We start from the raw sequence: 21414 nt of genomic DNA, 5'->3' as shown, positions 1-21414 counted from the left end.
CAATGAGTGGTCACGACAAGCAACATGGAGCCAGTGCCTGCTTAAAGAGCCCATTGTGTGTCGGGGCCGGCACCGTGGCGCAATGGGTTAAGCCTCCGCCTGCGGCACCAGCATCCCATGTGGGTGCCGGTTCAAGTCCCAGCTGCTCTGCTTCCAATCTAGCTCCCTGCCTGGGAAAGCAGTGGAAGATGGCCCAAGTGCTTGGGCCCCTGCACCTACGTGGGAGACCTGAAAGAAGCTCCTGGCCTCAGATCGGCTCCGCTCCGGCCATCGTGGCCATTTGGCGAGTGAACCAGTGGATAGAAGACCTCTCTCTGTCTGCCTCTTTCTGTAACTCTACCTCTCGAATAATAAATGTTAAACAGAACGGGTGTGGTTTTGCAGTGACCCAGACTGTGAAGGGCACCGCTGTGAGAACGGCGTGTACGACCCGCAGCAGGACGACGGGGACGAGAGCGCGGACGAAGACAGCTGCTCTGAGCACAGCTCCAGCACCTCGACCTCCACCAACCAGAAGGAGGGCAAGTACTGTGACTGCTGCTACTGCGAGTTCTTCGGGCACGGCGGGGTAAGTGCTGAGCTCCGTGCGTCCTGGCAGTCACGTGGCGAGTCCCCTGAGCCACCTGTGTGGCGCGCTTGGGCTGACCCTGAAGAAGGGGGCAGTCTGGCTGAAGGGTTTAACGGCAGCGCTTTGTTGATGTGAGTGGTTTTCTATGTGGCAGTGAAGTAGAGAGCCTGCTGACACGCAGCGGCAGGACGTGGCTGGCTGTGGCACGCCCGTGCCCCGGAGTGTTCTGTGCTGTGATGTGGAGCACTCTGGACGTCCTGTGTGGGTTGGAGGGATGCCAGTGCGTGGTGTGCCTGTGCGTGTTTCCACAGCGGTGACTCGATCAGTGCGAGCACGTGGCACGCGTGGCCCTGGGCTGGGTGGAGGAGCAGCAGGCCCAGAGTTCCGTGTGCACTGTCGGCATTCCTGAGATACCCATGCCAGAAACTGGGTTGAAGGCAACTTTTTCTCCTTTCCAGCACTAAAAGGAAACCGGCAAGTGGGAAGATGCCGTCCACAGGCTTATTGACCTAAGAAGATAATCACCCTGTGTTAAATAAAAAGTGGATTAGGCAGCAGTGGAATTGTCTCTTTTCCATTTAAAACAACCCATTTGTATACATATTTTACTTGATTTTTTTTATTGGTATATAAAATATGAGCTAAGTGCCAACATTCAATTATGGGGATCCTTGAATATAATTTTTCTCCATTTGTTTATCTCGTTTCCTTATGTTTCTCAGTGGGTTTGTACAGCACAGGTATTTTTGTCTGAACTTTGTTAGATCAGAAGTTGCTAAAAGCCGGAGCTTCACTTGGTTGTGCTCTTGCCTGCCCTAGCCGCCAGCTGCGCCCACTAGCAGGAACTATGCAGAAATGCGGGAGAAGCTGCGCCTGCGGCTGACCAGGAGGAAGGAGGAGCAGCCCAAGAAGCTGGACCCGGTCTCAGAGAGGGAGAGCGTCGTGGACCACCGCCGCGTCGAGGACCTGCTGCGGTTCATCAACAGCTCCGAAACCAAGCCCGTCAGCAGCACCCGGGCAGCCAAGCGAGCCCGGCACAAGCAGAGAAAGGCAAGTGCTGGGCTCCCCGCTGGGGCTCTGCACGGAGGCGTTGGTGCCTGTGTGCTGCAGGAGCCGCTGGACCCCGAGCTGCCTGGAGCCGGAAGCTGGGCGTGAAGCGCACCGTGCGCCTTGAGCAGCCTGCTGTGCTGTCAGTGGGTTTCTCAGTGGATCTCTCACAGCCTCGTGTCCTTGTGCTTGGCGACCACGCAGGCAGCAGCAAGGTCTCCCACTCCGTCTGTGGGAGAGGAAGAAGGAGCCCTTGGGTGTAGACAGTGTGCAGTTGGGGTGGGCGCCCATGGGTGAAGAAGCCGCCATGCTGTGCACCTGTGGCATGGCCCTGGGGCCAGTGATGTCTTCTGGGTAGGGGTCTGAGGAGCCTCGCCCCCGGGGCAGGCGGGGGGGTGCTGTGAACGCACTTGCCTGGGACCTGGCCGGTGATGAGCTCAGAGGCGTGTCTGCTTGTACATGAGGAACTGTGTTCTTTACCTTGCATGCTGGCAGCAGTCGGCTCTGGTCTGCCAGCTCACCGAGATAATTTCTGTTGGACTTTGTGAACAGCGCCTGTGCTGCAGCAGTTCCCAACATTCTCCTGGCTTTGGCTCCCTAAAAATGTCAGCCTCTGAGAGCTAGACCCAAACAGGCAGACAGGGCTTGTGAATATTACGAGGGTTCTGACGGGACAGTCAGTTTGGGGAGAGGCAAGGTATCTGTTTCCGGTGTGGTCAGGCAAAGATGTGAGGAGGACAGTCAGTGCCACAGTGGGCCAGAGCTTGGGCCGTACGTCATCCTACAGTGTCGCGATTGAGCGGAGCGATTGATTAGAGTGGAGCTGCACTGACTGCCTGATCCAGTTGGGAGTCCCAGGCGAGCCTGATCTGTGCCAGATGATGTGGGTCCCTGAGCCCTGCAGAGCTGGGAGATATGTTCTGCATTCGGCCACGTTCCAGTGTGGTGGCCTCTGGGCCTCCTGCACTGCTCTCCAGGGATGCTGTCCTAGGCTCCTGCCCTCAGACTTGTGGGCAAATCAGCGCTGACGCAGGCTCATTGTTGGCCCGCCTGAGCCACAGAAACCGCGTGCCATGGGTTGTGCTCAATGCCCCTCACTCCTCTCGGGCCTCTCGGTGCTCTCTCTACCTCCCGTTTTCCAGGGCAGCCCGCAGAGTAGCATGAGGCTCTGAGTGAAAGGAAGGCAGCACTCAGCTGCAGAGTAGGACAGCTGTGTCCACCTGTGGGTGACTTCCAGGACGTGGTGTGAGGGGAGCGGGCAGCTCTGAGGGCCCCGCTGCTCTGTGTGTGGCAGCAGGGTTGGTCTACCCACGTCCCACGGCAGACATTAGGCCCTCTCACAGGCCCCTCCAGGCTGCTGCCCCTTTTCCCGGATGGAGCAAGGCTTTTAAACAGTTGGTACTTTATACGTCACGTAGATTTTTAAAATGTAGTATTAAATTTTCACAAAGTTTCTCAAAATATAGGTAAATTTGTCTTTTTTTTTTTTTTTTTTTGGACAGGCAGAGCGGACAGTGAGAGAGAGACAGAGAGAAAAATCTTCCTTTTTTGCCATTGGTTTACCCCACAATGGCCGGCGCGCTATGGCTGGTGCACCGCGCTGATCCGAAGCCAGGAACCAGGTGCTTCTCCTGGTCTCCCATGGGGTGCAGGGCCCAAGGACCTGGGCCATCCTCCACTGCCTTCCTGGGCCATAGCAGAGAGCTGCCCTGGAAGAGGGGCAACCGGGATAGAATCCGGCGCCCCGACTGGGACTAGAACCCGGTGTGCCGGCGCCGCAGGCGGAGGATTAGCCTATTGAGCCACGGTGCCGGCCCAATTTGTCCTTTTGTAAAAAAGATCTATTTATTTATTTGAAAGAATTACAGAGAAGGAAAGTTAGAGGCATAGAGAGAAAGAGATCCTCCATCCAGTGGAGGCTGGAACTGTGCAGATCCAAAGCCAGGAGCTTCTTCCAGGTCTCCCACGTGGGCCCAAACACTGGGGCCATTTTCCACTGCTTTTCCAGACCATAGCAGAGAGCTGGATTGGAAGAGGAACAGCTGGGACTAGAACCAGCATCCATATGGGATGCCAGTACCGCAGATGGCGACCCCCTAATTTATCTCTTAAAACTATTGAAAAATGGGGGGTCAGCATTTTGGTGTGGCTGGTTAAGCCATTGTCTGTAACACCAGTATCCCATACAGGCACTGGCTTGAGTTCCAGCTGCACCACATCCAGTCCAGCTCCCTGTTGATGCGTCTGGGAGAGCAGTAGAAGATGGCCCAGGTCCTAGGGCCCCTGCACCCATGTGGGAGACCTGGAGGAAGCTCCTGGCTCCTGGCTTTGGCTTGGTTCAGTTTTGGCCATTATGGCCATTTGAGGATGCAGCCAACAAATGAAATCCTCTCTCCTACCCCCTCCTCCTCCCTCTCTCCCCCTCCCCCTCCCCCTCTCCCCCCCTCTCTCCAAGTCTGCCTTTCAAATAAATACATCTTTTTTTAAAAAAAATACTGAAAGATAGGGAGCGCTGTTCAGCTGTGGTTAAGGTGTCCACACCCCACTCTGGGGTTCCTGAATTCAGTTCCGGTTCCTGACTCCAGCTGCCTGCGAGTGCAGACCGTCAGAGGCAGCAGGCCATGGCTCAAGGAGTTGAGTGCCCCCCACCGACATGGAAGACCTGGACTGAGTTCTTGGCTCCTCACTCCCCCCCTCCCACACCTCCCTCTCGCGCCCTGGGCATGGTGGGCATTTGGGGGAATGAGCCAGCAGAGGGGTGCGCTCTGTGTGTCTGTGCCTCACAGATAGGTAGTATGTGATGCGTGTGCGTTCCTGGGCCAAGGCTGTCCCGGCAGCTGTCTGTGGGTCTGCCTTGGACTCTGCCGGGCCACAGCTGCTCCAGGCTGTCCTGTGCTGGAGGTCGTCTTTGGTTCATTTGCTGTACGACTTCAATTGTTTTCTAAACAGATCAGGTTCTTTTCCCGCCCCTGTAACATGTGCAGCCTTCACTCAGGATACAAATCAAGTTCCTGCCAAGGTGGATGGCAGAAATGACCCATACCTTACTGCCCTGCGGCATTAACGACTTGTAAAAGTCGTTTGCTCTACACACTGTGAGGATACACGGGGGCTTTGGTCTGTGCGCTGGAATGGGCAGAGGATAAGGACGTTGTTTCCTACCACTATCCCGCCAGTTCCGTTGCGACAGGTGAGTGTGCCTGAGCAGCCGTGCCCACCAGAGCTGCAGCAGCCAGCCTTCGGTCTGGAGGGCCAGTCGCACAGCCAGCCAGCGTGATTCCTTGTCCACGCGCGAGGGGGCAGCCGGCTCCCAGGATACAGGCAGAGCAGCTGCTTTGACCTTGTTTCATGTGTGCAGCGCAAGGCCCAGGCTTCTAGAAATGTGTTAGCTGTTGGCCCACCCCCCGGTCAAGTACGCCCGGCCTTGGCAGGTGGGTGAACCCTCGCAGTGACGTGGGGCCGTGACGTCAGCGTTTGCTGGCATGGCCCCTTCAGAGTGCGCGTCCCCACGCGTGAGTAAGTTTGGGTTATTGTATCTTTCTGTGTCTCCCTTGGAAAAAGACTCACTGTTGTCTTGTGTCACCTGTTCTTTTCACGTCGGCAGCTGGAAGAGAAAGCACGCTTGGAAGCCGAGGCCAGGGCCCGGGAGCACCTGCACCTCCAAGGGGAGCAGAGGCGGCAGGAGGAGGAGGAGGAGGAGGAGGAGGAGGAGGAAGAGGAGCATTTCAAGGAGGAGTTTCAGCGGCTTCAGGAGCTTCAGAAGCTAAGAGCTGTAAAAAAGAAGAAGAAAGACAGGCCAAGTAAAGACTGCCCCAAGTTGGACATGCTTGCTAGAAACTTCCAGGCAGCCGCAGAGTCTGTCCCTAACTCTGAAAGCATCCACAACGGCTCACTAGAGCAAACCGAAGAACCGGAAACCTCGTCCCGCTCCCCTCCCAGACATGTGAGCCACACGGAGTCCAGGCCGGGCCCAGGAGCTGATGGGGACCCCGCAGACCCCATCGACACCAGGGACTCCAAACTGCTCCCCAAGGAGGCCAATGGCAAGCAGCATGAGCCACTCTCCTTCTTCTTTGACATAATGCATCACCATAAAGAGGGAAATGGCAAGCAGAAACTAAAACAGTCCAGTAAGGCCGGCAGTGAGCCAGCCAGGAGGCCCATGGAGTCCCCCAGAGCCGCGGAGGGGCAGCCCAAACCCCGGGCCCAGGCGGAGTCCAAGGCTAGAGTGACGGAGCTCACTGCCCTGACGGAGCAGAGGAGGGAGGAGAGGAAAGTCAACAGTAATAACAATAACAAGAAGCAGCTGAACCACGTCAAGGACGAAAGGTCAAACCCCGTGCTCGCCGAGCCCAGCTCGCCAGGTGAGCCTCAGCAGAGCGGCAGGCAGGTGCTGGCAGACTCTCCGCAGCCCAGAGGCAAGAGCAGGAAAAGTAAGAAGAAGAAAGGAGACAGAGCCAGCAGCTCGATCGGTAAATACCCAGCGAGGGGCGTTGGCGTGCGGGCTGGTGGGCAGAGGGAGGAGGAAGGCGCTCCGCTCTCCCTCGGTGCTCCTGCGCCCTCTTAGCGGTCCCTTGCTGACCCTGCGGGACACGTAGCCACTGCTGTGCTCTTGTCGTTTTGAAACGTCACTGGACTCACCAAAAAGCGACACACAGTGAGGCCCCTGCCTCAGCGTCGCACGTGTTCCGTGGCTCTGGCGTGCGCACACGCTCTCACTCTTCCTCTCAGTTTTAGGTGCCAGGCCTCTTCTCTCTGAAATGTTTCCGTGTGTTCCCTCAAAGCGAGACTGCCTTCCGTCACCTCGGCACGCAGTCCAGACGCTCAGACCAGTACAAACCGGTTGTCTCACTGTAGACCTCACTCCTGGGTCCTTAGTTGTCCTGTAGCTCTGCTGTGGCTCCTCACGTCCTAGCTCCGTCGTTTCTCTTGGCTGAGGTGCGCGCCCCTGGTTTCCTGTTTCCCATGCCCTGGGTCTTGTTGGGGAGTCCAGTCCACCTCTTCTGCAGGATGCCCTCTAGTTGCCTTAGTGGCTGTATGATGGGCATCGGTGCCATGGACAGGCCGGGTCTGCCATGCCCTCCAGCAGGTGGTCTCCCGGTGTCCTTGGGCATGGTTCCAGGATGACCCCAGAGTGCTGAAGCGCCTGTGTGAAATGGCATTGTGTCTGCATAGCACCCCGGCACATCCTCCACAACTCTGCCTCAGCTCTAGAGGGTTGATAAGCCCCAGTACAGTGCAGATTTGTGCAAAGATTTGTCCTGTGTTGTTTGGGGAATCTAAGGGAATCTATGAAAACAAGTCTGTGCGTGCTCAGTGCACACAGCTTTTTTCCTGATATTTTCTGTCCGAGATTGATTGAATCCACAGATAGAGAACTGGTGATTACCGAAGGCCAAACATGGCATACTCCCCACATCCCAGGGCACGTGAGCGCTGGGCGTGGCGGGGGTCAGACCCACAGGGCACGTGAGCGCTGGGCTGGGCGTGGTGGGGGTCAGACCCACAGGGCACGTGAGCGCTGGGCGTGGTGGGGGTCAGACCCCCAGGGCACGTGAGCGCTGGGCGTGGTGGAGGTGGTGGTAACTCAGTTTCTCTGGTCAGGTTAACATTTCTTCTTTGCTCATTTTGAGTGTCTTATGAGGGAGTGAATATCCTGTTTTGTTTTGTTTGTTTTTAATGTTTCCTTTATTTGAAAGACAGAATAACATGGAAAGACAGAGATCTTCAGTCTGTGGGTTCACCAGGGCCTGAAGCCAGGAACCAGGAACCCCGTCCTGATCTGCCAGGAGCCCAAGGCCTTAGGCACCTTGCCAGAAACTGGACCAGAAGTGCCGAGCAGTGGGACTTGAATTGGCACCCCCAGTGCTGGATGTGGGCGTTGCCAAGCAGAACCTACCCCAGCGCCCTGTGTATCGAACATTTCACCCACTCACATACATTAGTGATTTTTGAAAAAGATGTATTTATTTGAAAGGCAGAGTTACAGACAGAGGGAGAAACAGAGAGGTCTTCCATCCGCTGGTTCACTCCCCAAATGGCCGCAGTGGCTGGAGCTGCGCCAGAAGCTTCCTCTGGGTCTGCTTCATGGGCGCAGGGGCCCAAGGACTCGGACCATCTTCCACTGCTCTCTCAAGCACATTACCAGGGGGCTGGATTGGAAATGAAGCATCCGGGACACAAACCAGCACCCATGTGGTATGCCAGCTCTGTAGGCTGCGGCTTAAACTGGCTATGCCACAATCCTGGCCCCATGATTTTTTTTTTAAGATTTATTTATTTTAAAGGCAGAATTATATAAAGAAAGAGAGACAGAGATCTTCCACCCACTGGTTCACTCACCAAGTGGCCACAACAGCTGGAGCTGGGCCAATCCAAAACCAGGAGCCGGGAGCCTCTTCTGGGTCTCCCACATGTGTGCAGGGACCCAAGCACTTGGCTGTCTTCCGCTGCTTTCCCAAGCCATTAGCAGGGAGCTGGATTGGAAGTGGAGCAACCGGGGCTCAAATCAGCACCCATATGGGATGCTGGCGCCGCAGACGGTGCCTTTACCCACTATGCCACAGCGCTGGCCCCCATTAATGATTTCTGCCTGAAGTGATTATTACTGCGTTGTTCGCCACATGGTGATTTTTCCGTTATTACTCCACCTGAATTTGAGTTCTAGTACAGGAAGAGCTCGTCGTGGCCCCAGGGGTTGCGTCAGGGTGGCTGCCTGGGTCCACTATCCTGCGGTTGAGGATTTATAGTGATGCCCAGGTTGTCCCAGAGGCCTCGGTCGGAGCCTCTCAGGATGGCCTTTTCCTGAGTCCTGGCTTAGTACTGTGTGCTCGTCAGGTGCTCTGGGTCCATCTGGTTCTTCCTGGTGAGAGTGATGCTTAGCAGTGCGCCGCTTGGAGCTGTCAGTGGCAGAGCGAGGAGGGGCGGGCGTGCGTGTGTGCACGTGACCTGCACATCCCTACTTTGTGTGTTCGGACCAGGGGCTCCCAGGTCGTGACCTGCACATCCCTACTTTGTGTGTTCGGACCAGGGGCTCCCAGGTCGTGACCTGCACATCCCTACTTTGTGTGTTCAGACCAGGGGCTCCCAGGTCGTGACCTGCACATCCCTACTTTGTGTATTCGGACCAGGGGCTCCCAGGTCGTGACCTGCACATCCCTACTTTGTGTGTTCGGACCAGGGGCTCCCAGGTTCTCTGGTTCACGTGCATCCCCCCCCCCCCTTTCTCGGGCAGAGGAACCTGGGTCCCCTCATCCACACTGCATACTGGTGTCTTGCTTTCTCTTTCACGCAGAGAGGAGCATGCTGTGCCTAGTGTTTGACACTGCAGTGTGTTCTGGGAATCACTCTGGTCAGTTCATAGAGGTCTCCCTCCTCTCTACAGCTGCATAGGACTCCTTTCAAAACAAAATCGGTGCTGGCTTACTGAGCACGCACCTGCGCGTGTCTAGCTCGGTTCTGACACTGTACTTACCTCCTGCCACATGGGCACTGCTGGCCGTACCTGTTTTCATGGTGCTTGGGGATGTATCTGCAGAGCAAGTTTTCAGAAGCAGTGCAGGGGCCTGCGTTGTCACTAGAGGTTTGAGCTGTTGCTTGCAATTCTGGCACCCCTATGAGCTCCAGTTCAAGTCCCGGCTGCTCCACTTCCTGTCCAGCTCCCTGCTAATGCACCTGGGAAGACGGAGAAGAGGTCCGAGTGCTTGGGCCGCTGCACCCAGATGGGCACTAGGATAGTGTTCCTGGCTCCTCTCCTGACTTCGGCCTCAAGCAGCCCTGGTTACTGTGGCCATTTGGGGAATGGACCAGTGGTGGAAAGATCGATCTCTCTCTTTCTCCCCTCTCTCTTTCTCCCTCCCTCTCTCCTGCTCTCTCTCTAATTTTGCCTCTCAAATGCACACATAAGTCTCAGACCGTGCATGTGCAGTTTTACTGGGTGGGCCACTGTGTGCTGCAGACCTTCCAGCCGCACGCAGTGCCTGTTTGCCCACAGCCTGGCCCACAGGGTGTCTTCAGGTTTCTGACTGGCCAGTCTCAGCTGAGATCACCTCTCGATGTAGTTTTCATTCATATATATTTTTTAAAGATTTATTTATTTGAAAGAGCTACAGAGAGAGGGACAGAGATATCCCATTCGCTGGTTCACTCCCCAGGTGGATGGCCGTAATGGCCAGGGCTGGGCCAGAAGCTCCATCTGGGTCTCCCATGTGGGTGCAGGGGCCCAAGGACTTGGGCCATCGTCTGCTGCCTTCCCAGTTCCTGAGCAGGGAGCTGGATCGGGTTTAGAGTAGCCAGTACTCAGGCCCTGACAGGATGCCGGCATTACAGGCAGCCACTTTACCATACCACTGCCGCAACACCAGTCCCTCCATACATTTCGTAGGACTGAATTTTCTGTTCCTATCTTTAACTTTTTTTTTTTTTTTATCGGATTTTGGTCTGTTTCCTTGTATATCCATTTGGTGAACCTGTTTGCTTCTGTACATATCTTTAGCTGATAAATATCTTTTTAAAGATTTAACAGAGAGGCAGAGGGAGAGTCTTCCATCCACTGGTTCACTCCCCAGATGGTTGCAATGGCCAGAGCTGTGCTGATGTGAAGCCAGGAGCCAGGAGCTTCCTCCAGTCTCAACGCAGGTGCAGGGGCCCAAGGACTTGGGCCATCTTCTACTGCTTTTTCAGGCCATAGCAGGGAGCTGGATCGGAAGTGGAGCAGCCGGGACACAAACCAGCACCCATATGGGGTCCTGGCACTGCAGACGGCGGCCTCACCCGCTGTGCCCCAGCGCCGGCCCCCTGTGGACACCTGCAGGTGTTGGATGACTCGGCCTGTTAGCCGTGCGAGAGGCTGCAGGCGTGTTCTTTGCCTTCTGTGACGCCTTCTGTTCTGCTCTTGTGCGGTCACTCGGGTCTTGTCCTGCTGGAGCATGAACAGCACCTCCAGTGTCTGTGTGGTTGCACTGTTTGTCTGGAACCCTGGTACACTGGAGACTTACTCTTCTGTGTGGTGTGAGGTGCAGATCCACCTTACCTTTTTCCAAATGGATAACCAGTTGTACCAGCGCCAGTCATTAGGGAGTCACCTTGCCTCAGGGGTTCAGGATCTGCCATCAGCCTTGAGGCTGCTCCGGGGGTCTCTGTGTGCCTGCGAGTCCTCACGGCTGCTCTCTCAGTTCTCCTGGCTGTCCTTGCGTACCTTCTTTCCATGTAGATGTTGGTGCCGGGATGTCTCGCTCCCTTAAAAAGAAAAGGCAGCTCAGTGGTCAGTGGTCCCTCGTTGGGGGTGCATTGTGTGTGGCTCAGGAGAGCTGACCGGCACACTGGCCGTCCTCTCCGAGAACGAGCGGTGCTCTGAGGCTTTGGAGAATGTGGCCCAGCCTTTTCCACAGCTTCTCCCGTCTGACTGCGTCTCTTCATCTAAGTGAGCCATTACCGTTATCACCTAGCTGCACCGGCCAGGGCTAGTCTCATGTCACTGTTAAGCACCGAAAATGTACTTATTTCAAACTAGGAGGCGTTTTTAAGTATAAAATATGTATTGGATTTTGAAGGCCTAATATGAAAAGAATGAAATATCTAATTTTGGTAGTGATTACATGTAGAAATTAGTTTCACCTATTGTGACTACTAGAAAGTTTTAAACTATGTAACTTGTGTTGTATTTCTGTTAGATAGTGGTGCCCTAGCTAGTTATTTGTGTATATGCAAACTATTGGTTTCTGTGTAAGTTTATATCCTTTATTGAATTAGTTTATGTTTGAATCTTATTGTTAATTTTCTAGAGTTTTCCAAGTATTTTGGCATATCTGCAAATAGAGAAAGTTTTACTTCTACTTTTCCAATTCTTACATCTCTAATCGCTTTTTCTTTAAGATTATTTTATTTATTTAAAAGGCAAAGTGACAGAGAAAGAGGGAGAGACAGAGAAAGTGATCCACTGGTCCACTGTCCAAATGGCCGCAACAGCGGGGTTGGGCCAGGCTGAAACCAGGAACCTGGAACGCCACCCAGGTCTCCCACGTGGGGGCCCGAGGGCTAGGGCCATCTTCCCCTGCTTCAGGCACATTAGCGGAGCAGCCGGGGCTCGGAGCAGCGCTTCGCTGTGGGACGCCGCAGGGCTGGCCCCTCTAAGTGTCTTCTCTCGTTTGGCTGCGCCCTCCCGATCTCGACAGACATGTCTCTGATGTCACCACATGAAGGTGGATGCGGACTTTAAAGCTGAAGTCGTGTAGATTTTGTTTTAAGAAAATATCCAGTGATTCCTACTTCTCGAATGTTTATCAGGAGTGAACTTTACCAACAGTTTTCCAGCCTCTGCAGAGGTAATCTATGGTGTGTACACATGTTCCCAGCACTGAACCATCCCTCGTTCCTGGAATGATGCCTATGATGTAGTGTAGCCTTCCAGTGTGGACCTCATTTCCTGTTAAGATTTTTGCATCAGTGCTCGTAGAGAGAGGAGTATAGTTCTCCTTTTTCGGGAACTGTCTATATTAGCTGTGGGTGTCAGTGTTACACATGATTCAAAAAAACATTGGAAAGGGTTTTAGATTTTTTTTCCCACTTTGAATTTTCTAGACCAGGGCACACTGCGCGTGGACTGCGTGTGTTAACGGTGTGCTAGAAGCCCCTGGACCAGGGCACACTGCGCGTGGACTGTCTGTGTTAACGGTGTGCTAGAAGCCCCTGGACCAGGGCACACTGCGCGTGGACTGTCTGTGTTAACGGTGTGCTAGAAGCCCCTGGACCAGGGCACACTGCGCGTGGACTGTCTGTGTTAGCTGTGTGCTAGAAGCCCCTGGACCAGGGCACACTGCGCGTGGACTGTCTGTGTTAACTTAACGGTGTGCTAGAAGCCCCTGGACCAGGGCACACTGCGCGTGGACTGTCTGTGTTAACGGTGTGCTAGAAGCCCCTGGACCAGGGCACACTGCGCGTGGACTGCGTGTGTTAGCTGTGTGCTAGAAGCCCCTGGACCAGGGCACACTGCGCGTGGACTGCGTGTGTTAGCTGTGTGCTAGAAGCCCCTGGACCAGGGCACACTGCGCGTGGACTGCGTGTGTTAGCTGTGTGCTAGAAGCCCCTGGACCAGGGCACACTGCGCGTGGACTGCGTGTGTTAGCTGTGTGCTAGAAGCCCCTGGACCAGGGCACACTGCGCGTGGACTGCGTGTGTTAGCTGTGTGCTAGAAGCCCCCTGGACCAGGGCACACTGCGCGTGGACTGCGTGTGTTAGCTGTGTGCTAGAAGCCCCTGGACCAGGGCACACTGCGCTTGGACTGTCTGTGTTAACTTAACGGTGTGCTAGAAGCCCCTGGACCAGGGCACACTGCGCGTGGACTGTCTGTGTTAGCTGTGTGCTAGAAGCCCCTGGACCAGGGCACACTGCGCGTGGACTGCGTGTGTTAGCTGTGTGCTAGAAGCCCCTGGACCAGGGCACACTGCGCTTGGACTGTCTGTGTTAACTTAACGGTGTGCTAGAAGCCCCTGGACCAGGGCACACTGCGCGTGGACTGCGTGTGTTAGCTGTGTGCTAGAAGCCCCCTGGACCAGGGCACACTGCGCTTGGACTGTCTGTGTTAACTTAACGGTGTGCTAGAAGCCCCTGGACCAGGGCACACTGCGCGTGGACTGCGTGTGTTAGCTGTGTGCTAGAAGCCCCTGGACCAGGGCACACTGCGCGTGGACTGCGTGTGTTAGCTGTGTGCTAGAAGCCCCTGGACCAGGGCACACTGCGCGTGGACTGTCTGTGTTAACGGTGTGCTAGAAGCCCCTGGACCAGGGCACACTGCGCGTGGACTGCGTGTGTTAGCTGTGTGCTAGAAGCCCCTGGACCAGGGCACACTGCGCGTGGACTGCGTGTGTTAGCTGTGTGCTAGAAGCCCCCTGGACCAGGGCACACTGCGCTTGGACTGTCTGTGTTAACTTAACGGTGTGCTAGAAGCCCCTGGACCAGGGCACACTGCGCGTGGACTGCGTGTGTTAGCTGTGTGCTAGAAGCCCCTGGACCAGGGCACACTGCGCGTGGACTGCGTGTGTTAGCTGTGTGCTAGAAGCCCCTGGACCAGGGCACACTGCGCGTGGACTGCGTGTGTTAGCTGTGTGCTAGAAGCCCCCTGGACCAGGGCACACTGCGCGTGGACTGCGTGTGTTAGCTGTGTGCTAGAAGCCCCTGGACCAGGGCACACTGCGCTTGGACTGTCTGTGTTAACTTAACGGTGTGCTAGAAGCCCCTGGACCAGGGCACACTGCGCGTGGACTGTCTGTGTTAGCTGTGTGCTAGAAGCCCCTGGACCAGGGCACACTGCGCGTGGACTGCGTGTGTTAGCTGTGTGCTAGAAGCCCCTGGACCAGGGCACACTGCGCGTGGACTGCGTGTGTTAGCTGTGTGCTAGAAGCCCCTGGACCAGGGCACACTGCGCTTGGACTGTCTGTGTTAACTTAACGGTGTGCTAGAAGCCCCTGGACCAGGGCACACTGCGCGTGGACTGCGTGTGTTAGCTGTGTGCTAGAAGCCCCCTGGACCAGGGCACACTGCGCTTGGACTGTCTGTGTTAACTTAACGGTGTGCTAGAAGCCCCTGGACCAGGGCACACTGCGCGTGGACTGCGTGTGTTAGCTGTGTGCTAGAAGCCCCTGGACCAGGGCACACTGCGCGTGGACTGCGTGTGTTAGCTGTGTGCTAGAAGCCCCTGGACCAGGGCACACTGCGCGTGGACTGTCTGTGTTAACGGTGTGCTAGAAGCCCCTGGACCAGGGCACACTGCGCGTGGACTGCGTGTGTTAGCTGTGTGCTAGAAGCCCCCTGGACCAGGGCACACTGCGCGTGGACTGCGTGTGTTAGCTGTGTGCTAGAAGCCCCCTGGACCAGGGCACACTGCGCGTGGACTGTCTGTGTTAACGGTGTGCTAGAAGCCCCTGGACCAGGGCACACTGCGCGTGGACTGCGTGTGTTAACGGTGTGCTAGAAGCCCCTGGACCAGGGCACACTGCGCGTGGACTGTCTGTGTTAACGGTGTGCTAGAAGCCCCTGGACCAGGGCACACTGCGCGTGGACTGCGTGTGTTGGCTGTGTGCTAGAAGCCCCTGGACCAGGGCACACTGCGCTTGGACTGTCTGTGTTAACGGTGTGCTAGAAGCCCCCTGGACCAGGGCACACTGCGCTTGGACTGTCTGTGTTAACTTAACGATGTGCTAGAAGCCCCCTGGACCAGGGCACACTGCGCGTGGACTGTCTGTGTTAACGGTGTACTAGAAGCCCCTTGGACCAGGGCACACTGCGCATGGACTGCGTGTGTTAGCTGTGTGCTAGAAGCCCCTGGACCAGGGCACACTGCGCGTGGACTGCGTGTGTTAGCTGTGTGCTAGAAGCCCCTGGACCAGGGCACACTGCGCGTGGACTGCGTGTGTTAGCTGTGTGCTAGAAGCCCCCTGGACCAGGGCACACTGCGCGTGGACTGTCTGTGTTAACTTAACGGTGTGCTAGAAGCCCCTGGACCAGGGCACACTGCGCGTGGACTGCGTGTGTTAGCTGTGTGCTAGAAGCCCCTGGACCAGGGCACACTGCGCGTGGACTGTCTGTGTTAACGGTGTGCTAGAAGCCCCCTGGACCAGGGCACACTGCGCGTGGACTGCGTGTGTTAGCTGTGTGCTAGAAGCCCCTGGACCAGGGCACACTGCGCTTGGACTGTCTGTGTTAACTTAACGGTGTGCTAGAAGCCCCTGGACCAGGGCACACTGCGCGTGGACTGCGTGTGTTAGCTGTGTGCTAGAAGCCCCTGGACCAGGGCACACTGCGCGTGGACTGTCTGTGTTAGCTGTGTGCTAGAAGCCCCTGGACCAGGGCACACTGCGCTTGGACTGTCTGTGTTAACTTAACGGTGTGCTAGAAGCCCCTGGACCAGGGCACACTGCGCGTGAACTGTCTGTGTTAACGGTGTGCTAGAAGCCCCTGGACCAGGGCACACTGCGCGTGGACTGCGTGTGTTAGCTGTGTGCTAGAAGCCCCTGGACCAGGGCACACTGCGCTTGGACTGTCTGTGTTAACTTAACGGTGTGCTAGAAGCCCCTGGACCAGGGCACACTGCGCGTGGACTGCGTGTGTTAGCTGTGTGCTAGAAGCCCCTGGACCAGGGCACACTGCGCGTGGACTGCGTGTGTTAGCTGTGTGCTAGAAGCCCCCTGGACCAGGGCACACTGCGCGTGGACTGCGTGTGTTAGCTGTGTGCTAGAAGCCCCCTGGACCAGGGCACACTGCGCGTGGACTGTCTGTGTTAACGGTGTGCTAGAAGCCCCTGGACCAGGGCACACTGCGCGTGGACTGCGTGTGTTAACGGTGTGCTAGAAGCCCCTGGACCAGGGCACACTGCGCGTGGACTGTCTGTGTTAACGGTGTGCTAGAAGCCCCTGGACCAGGGCACACTGCGCGTGGACTGCGTGTGTTGGCTGTGTGCTAGAAGCCCCTGGACCAGGGCACACTGCGCTTGGACTGTCTGTGTTAACGGTGTGCTAGAAGCCCCCTGGACCAGGGCACACTGCGCTTGGACTGTCTGTGTTAACTTAACGATGTGCTAGAAGCCCCCTGGACCAGGGCACACTGCGCGTGGACTGTCTGTGTTAACGGTGTACTAGAAGCCCCTTGGACCAGGGCACACTGCGCATGGACTGCGTGTGTTAGCTGTGTGCTAGAAGCCCCTGGACCAGGGCACACTGCGCGTGGACTGCGTGTGTTAGCTGTGTGCTAGAAGCCCCTGGACCAGGGCACACTGCGCGTGGACTGCGTGTGTTAGCTGTGTGCTAGAAGCCCCCTGGACCAGGGCACACTGCGCGTGGACTGTCTGTGTTAACTTAACGGTGTGCTAGAAGCCCCTGGACCAGGGCACACTGCGCGTGGACTGCGTGTGTTAGCTGTGTGCTAGAAGCCCCTGGACCAGGGCACACTGCGCGTGGACTGTCTGTGTTAACGGTGTGCTAGAAGCCCCCTGGACCAGGGCACACTGCGCGTGGACTGCGTGTGTTAGCTGTGTGCTAGAAGCCCCTGGACCAGGGCACACTGCGCTTGGACTGTCTGTGTTAACTTAACGGTGTGCTAGAAGCCCCTGGACCAGGGCACACTGCGCGTGGACTGCGTGTGTTAGCTGTGTGCTAGAAGCCCCTGGACCAGGGCACACTGCGCGTGGACTGCGTGTGTTAGCTGTGTGCTAGAAGCCCCTGGACCAGGGCACACTGCGCGTGGACTGTCTGTGTTAACTTAACGGTGTGCTAGAAGCCCCTGGACCAGGGCACACTGCGCGTGGACTGTCTGTGTTAACGGTGTGCTAGAAGCCCCTGGACCAGGGCACACTGCGCGTGGACTGCGTGTGTTAGCTGTGTGCTAGAAGCCCCTGGACCAGGGCACACTGCGCGTGGACTGCGTGTGTTAGCTGTGTGCTAGAAGCCCCTGGACCAGGGCACACTGCGCGTGGACTGCGTGTGTTAGCTGTGTGCTAGAAGCCCCTGGACCAGGGCACACTGCGCGTGGACTGCGTGTGTTAGCTGTGTGCTAGAAGCCCCCTGGACCAGGGCACACTGCGCGTGGACTGTCTGTGTTAACGGTGTGCTAGAAGCCCCTGGACCAGGGCACACTGCGCGTGGACTGTCTGTGTTAACGGTGTGCTAGAAGCCCCTGGACCAGGGCACACTGCGCGTGGACTGCGTGTGTTGGCTGTGTGCTAGAAGCCCCTGGACCAGGGCACACTGCGCTTGGACTGTCTGTGTTAACGGTGTGCTAGAAGCCCCCTGGACCAGGGCACACTGCGCTTGGACTGTCTGTGTTAACTTAACGGTGTGCTAGAAGCCCCTGGACCAGGGCACACTGCGCTTGGACTGTCTGTGTTAACTTAACGATGTGCTAGAAGCCCCCTGGACCAGGGCACACTGCGCGTGGACTGTCTGTGTTAACGGTGTGCTAGAAGCCCCTGGACCAGGGCACACTGCGCTTGGACTGTCTGTGTTAACTTAACGGTGTGCTAGAAGCCCCTGGACCAGGGCACACTGCGCGTGGACTGCGTGTGTTAACTTAATGGTGTGCTAGAAGCCCCTGGACCAGGGCACACTGCGCTTGGACTGCGTGTGTTAGCTGTGTGCTAGAAGCCCCTGGACCAGGGCACACTGCGCATGGACTGCGTGTGTTAGCTGTGTACTAGAAGCCCCTGGACCAGGGCACACTGCGCGTGGACTGCGTGTGTTAACGGTGTGCTAGAAGCCCCCTGGACCAGGGCACACTGCGCGTGGACTGTCTGTGTTAGCTGTGTGCTAGAAGCCCCTGGACCAGGGCACACTGCGCGTGGACTGTCTGTGTTAACTTAACGGTGTGCTAGAAGCCCCTGGACCAGGGCACACTGCGCGTGGACTGTCTGTGTTAGCTGTGTGCTAGAAGCCCCTGGACCAGGGCACACTGCGCGTGGACTGCATGTCTTAGCTGTGTGCTAGAAGCCCCCTGGACCAGGGCACACTGCGCGTGGACTGTCTGTGTTAGCTGTGTGCTAGAAGCCCCTGGACCAGGGCACACTGCGCGTGGACTGCGTGTGTTAGCTGTGTGCTAGAAGCCCCTGGACCAGGGCACACTGCGCGTGGACTGCGTGTGTTAGCTGTGTGCTAGAAGCCCCTGGACCAGGGCACACTGCGCTTGGACTGTCTGTGTTAACTTAACGGTGTGCTAGAAGCCCCTGGACCAGGGCACACTGCGCGTGGACTGCGTGTGTTAGCTGTGTGCTAGAAGCCCCCTGGACCAGGGCACACTGCGCTTGGACTGTCTGTGTTAACTTAACGGTGTGCTAGAAGCCCCTGGACCAGGGCACACTGCGCGTGGACTGCGTGTGTTAGCTGTGTGCTAGAAGCCCCTGGACCAGGGCACACTGCGCGTGGACTGCGTGTGTTAGCTGTGTGCTAGAAGCCCCTGGACCAGGGCACACTGCGCGTGGACTGTCTGTGTTAACGGTGTGCTAGAAGCCCCTGGACCAGGGCACACTGCGCGTGGACTGCGTGTGTTAGCTGTGTGCTAGAAGCCCCCTGGACCAGGGCACACTGCGCGTGGACTGCGTGTGTTAGCTGTGTGCTAGAAGCCCCCTGGACCAGGGCACACTGCGCGTGGACTGTCTGTGTTAACGGTGTGCTAGAAGCCCCTGGACCAGGGCACACTGCGCGTGGACTGCGTGTGTTAACGGTGTGCTAGAAGCCCCTGGACCAGGGCACACTGCGCGTGGACTGTCTGTGTTAACGGTGTGCTAGAAGCCCCTGGACCAGGGCACACTGCGCGTGGACTGCGTGTGTTGGCTGTGTGCTAGAAGCCCCTGGACCAGGGCACACTGCGCGTGGACTGCGTGTGTTAACGGTGTGCTAGAAGCCCCTGGACCAGGGCACACTGCGCGTGGACTGTCTGTGTTAACGGTGTGCTAGAAGCCCCTGGACCAGGGCACACTGCGCGTGGACTGCGTGTGTTGGCTGTGTGCTAGAAGCCCCTGGACCAGGGCACACTGCGCTTGGACTGTCTGTGTTAACGGTGTGCTAGAAGCCCCCTGGACCAGGGCACACTGCGCTTGGACTGTCTGTGTTAACTTAACGATGTGCTAGAAGCCCCCTGGACCAGGGCACACTGCGCGTGGACTGTCTGTGTTAACGGTGTACTAGAAGCCCCCTGGACCAGGGCACACTGCGCATGGACTGCGTGTGTTAGCTGTGTGCTAGAAGCCCCTGGACCAGGGCACACTGCGCGTGGACTGCGTGTGTTAACGGTGTGCTAGAAGCCCCTGGACCAGGGCACACTGCGCGTGGACTGCGTGTGTTGGCTGTGTGCTAGAAGCCCCTGGACCAGGGCACACTGCGCGTGGACTGCGTGTGTTAGCTGTGTGCTAGAAGCCCCTGGACCAGGGCACACTGCGCTTGGACTGTCTGTGTTAACTTAACGGTGTGCTAGAAGCCCCTGGACCAGGGCACACTGCGCGTGGACTGCGTGTGTTAGCTGTGTGCTAGAAGCCCCTGGACCAGGGCACACTGCGCGTGGACTGCGTGTGTTAGCTGTGTGCTAGAAGCCCCTGGACCAGGGCACACTGCGCGTGGACTGCGTGTGTTGGCTGTGTGCTAGAAGCCCCTGGACCAGGGCACACTGCGCGTGGACTGTCTGTGTTAACGGTGTGCTAGAAGCCCCTGGACCAGGGCACACTGCGCTTGGACTGTCTGTGTTAACGGTGTGCTAGAAGCCCCTGGACCAGGGCACACTGCGCGTGGACTGTCTGTGTTAGCTGTGTGCTAGAAGCCCCTGGACCAGGGCACACTGCGCGTGGACTGCGTGTGTTAGCTGTGTGCTAGAAGCCCCTGGACCAGGGCACACTGCGCTTGGACTGTCTGTGTTAACTTAACGGTGTGCTAGAAGCCCCTGGACCAGGGCACACTGCGCGTGAACTGTCTGTGTTAACGGTGTGCTAGAAGCCCCTGGACCAGGGCACACTGCGCGTGGACTGCGTGTGTTAGCTGTGTGCTAGAAGCCCCTGGACCAGGGCACACTGCGCTTGGACTGTCTGTGTTAACTTAACGGTGTGCTAGAAGCCCCTGGACCAGGGCACACTGCGCGTGGACTGCGTGTGTTAGCTGTGTGCTAGAAGCCCCTGGACCAGGGCACACTGCGCGTGGACTGCGTGTGTTAGCTGTGTGCTAGAAGCCCCTGGACCAGGGCACACTGCGCTTGGACTGTCTGTGTTAACTTAACGGTGTGCTAGAAGCCCCTGGACCAGGGCACACTGCGCGTGGACTGTCTGTGTTAACGGTGTGCTAGAAGCCCCTGGACCAGGGCACACTGCGCGTGGACTGCGTGTGTTAGCTGTGTGCTAGAAGCCCCTGGACCAGGGCACACTGCGCGTGGACTGCGTGTGTTAGCTGTGTGCTAGAAGCCCCTGGACCAGGGCACACTGCGCGTGGACTGCGTGTGTTGGCTGTGTGCTAGAAGCCCCTGGACCAGGGCACACTGCGCGTGGACTGTCTGTGTTAACGGTGTGCTAGAAGCCCCTGGACCAGGGCACACTGCGCTTGGACTGTCTGTGTTAACGGTGTGCTAGAAGCCCCTGGACCAGGGCACACTGCGCGTGGACTGTCTGTGTTAACTTAACGGTGTGCTAGAAGCCCCTGGACCAGGGCACACTGCGCGTGGACTGTCTGTGTTAGCTGTGTGCTAGAAGCCCCTGGACCAGGGCACACTGCGCGTGGACTGCGTGTGTTAGCTGTGTGCTAGAAGCCCCTGGACCAGGGCACACTGCGCGTGTACTGCGTGTGTTAACGGTGTGCTAGAAGCCCCTGGACCAGGGCACACTGCGCGTGGACTGCGTGTGTTAGCTGTGTGCTAGAAGCCCCTGGACCAGGGCACACTGCGCTTGGACTGTCTGTGTTAACGGTGTGCTAGAAGCCCCTGGACCAGGGCACACTGCGCGTGGACTGTCTGTGTTAACTTAACGGTGTGCTAGAAGCCCCTGGACCAGGGCACACTGCGCGTGGACTGTCTGTGTTAACGGTGTGCTAGAAGCCCCTGGACCAGGGCACACTGCGCGTGGACTGCGTGTGTTAGCTGTGTGCTAGAAGCCCCTGGACCAGGGCACACTGCGCGTGGACTGCGTGTGTTAACGGTGTGCTAGAAGCCCCTGGACCAGGGCACACTGCGCTTGGACTGTCTGTGTTAACGGTGTGCTAGAAGCCCCTGGACCAGGGCACACTGCGCGTGGACTGTCTGTGTTAACGGTGTGCTAGAAGCCCCTGGACCAGGGCACACTGCGCGTG

General features: G+C 57.2%; 1 protein-coding gene across 3 annotated transcripts in view; it reads left to right on the top strand.

Annotated features, from left to right (window-relative positions):
• The window catches only part of LOC133774848 (E3 ubiquitin-protein ligase RNF4), a 222394-nt gene that overhangs the window by 185210 nt on the left and 15770 nt on the right, over nucleotides 1-21414 (top strand). For all 3 annotated transcript variants that reach the window (XM_062212773.1, XM_062212771.1, XM_062212774.1), the window contains 3 exons: nucleotides 385-568; nucleotides 1388-1618; nucleotides 5220-6087. In XM_062212773.1, the coding sequence (XP_062068757.1) occupies nucleotides 385-568; nucleotides 1388-1618; nucleotides 5220-6087 (1283 nt within the window). The remainder of the gene's footprint in view (nucleotides 1-384; nucleotides 569-1387; nucleotides 1619-5219; nucleotides 6088-21414) is intronic.

The sequence above is a fragment of the Lepus europaeus genome, chromosome 16, assembly GCF_033115175.1.
Source record: "Lepus europaeus isolate LE1 chromosome 16, mLepTim1.pri, whole genome shotgun sequence".
Classification (NCBI taxonomy): Eukaryota; Metazoa; Chordata; class Mammalia; order Lagomorpha; family Leporidae; genus Lepus; species Lepus europaeus.
This window is presented reverse-complemented; position numbering and strand designations above follow the sequence as displayed.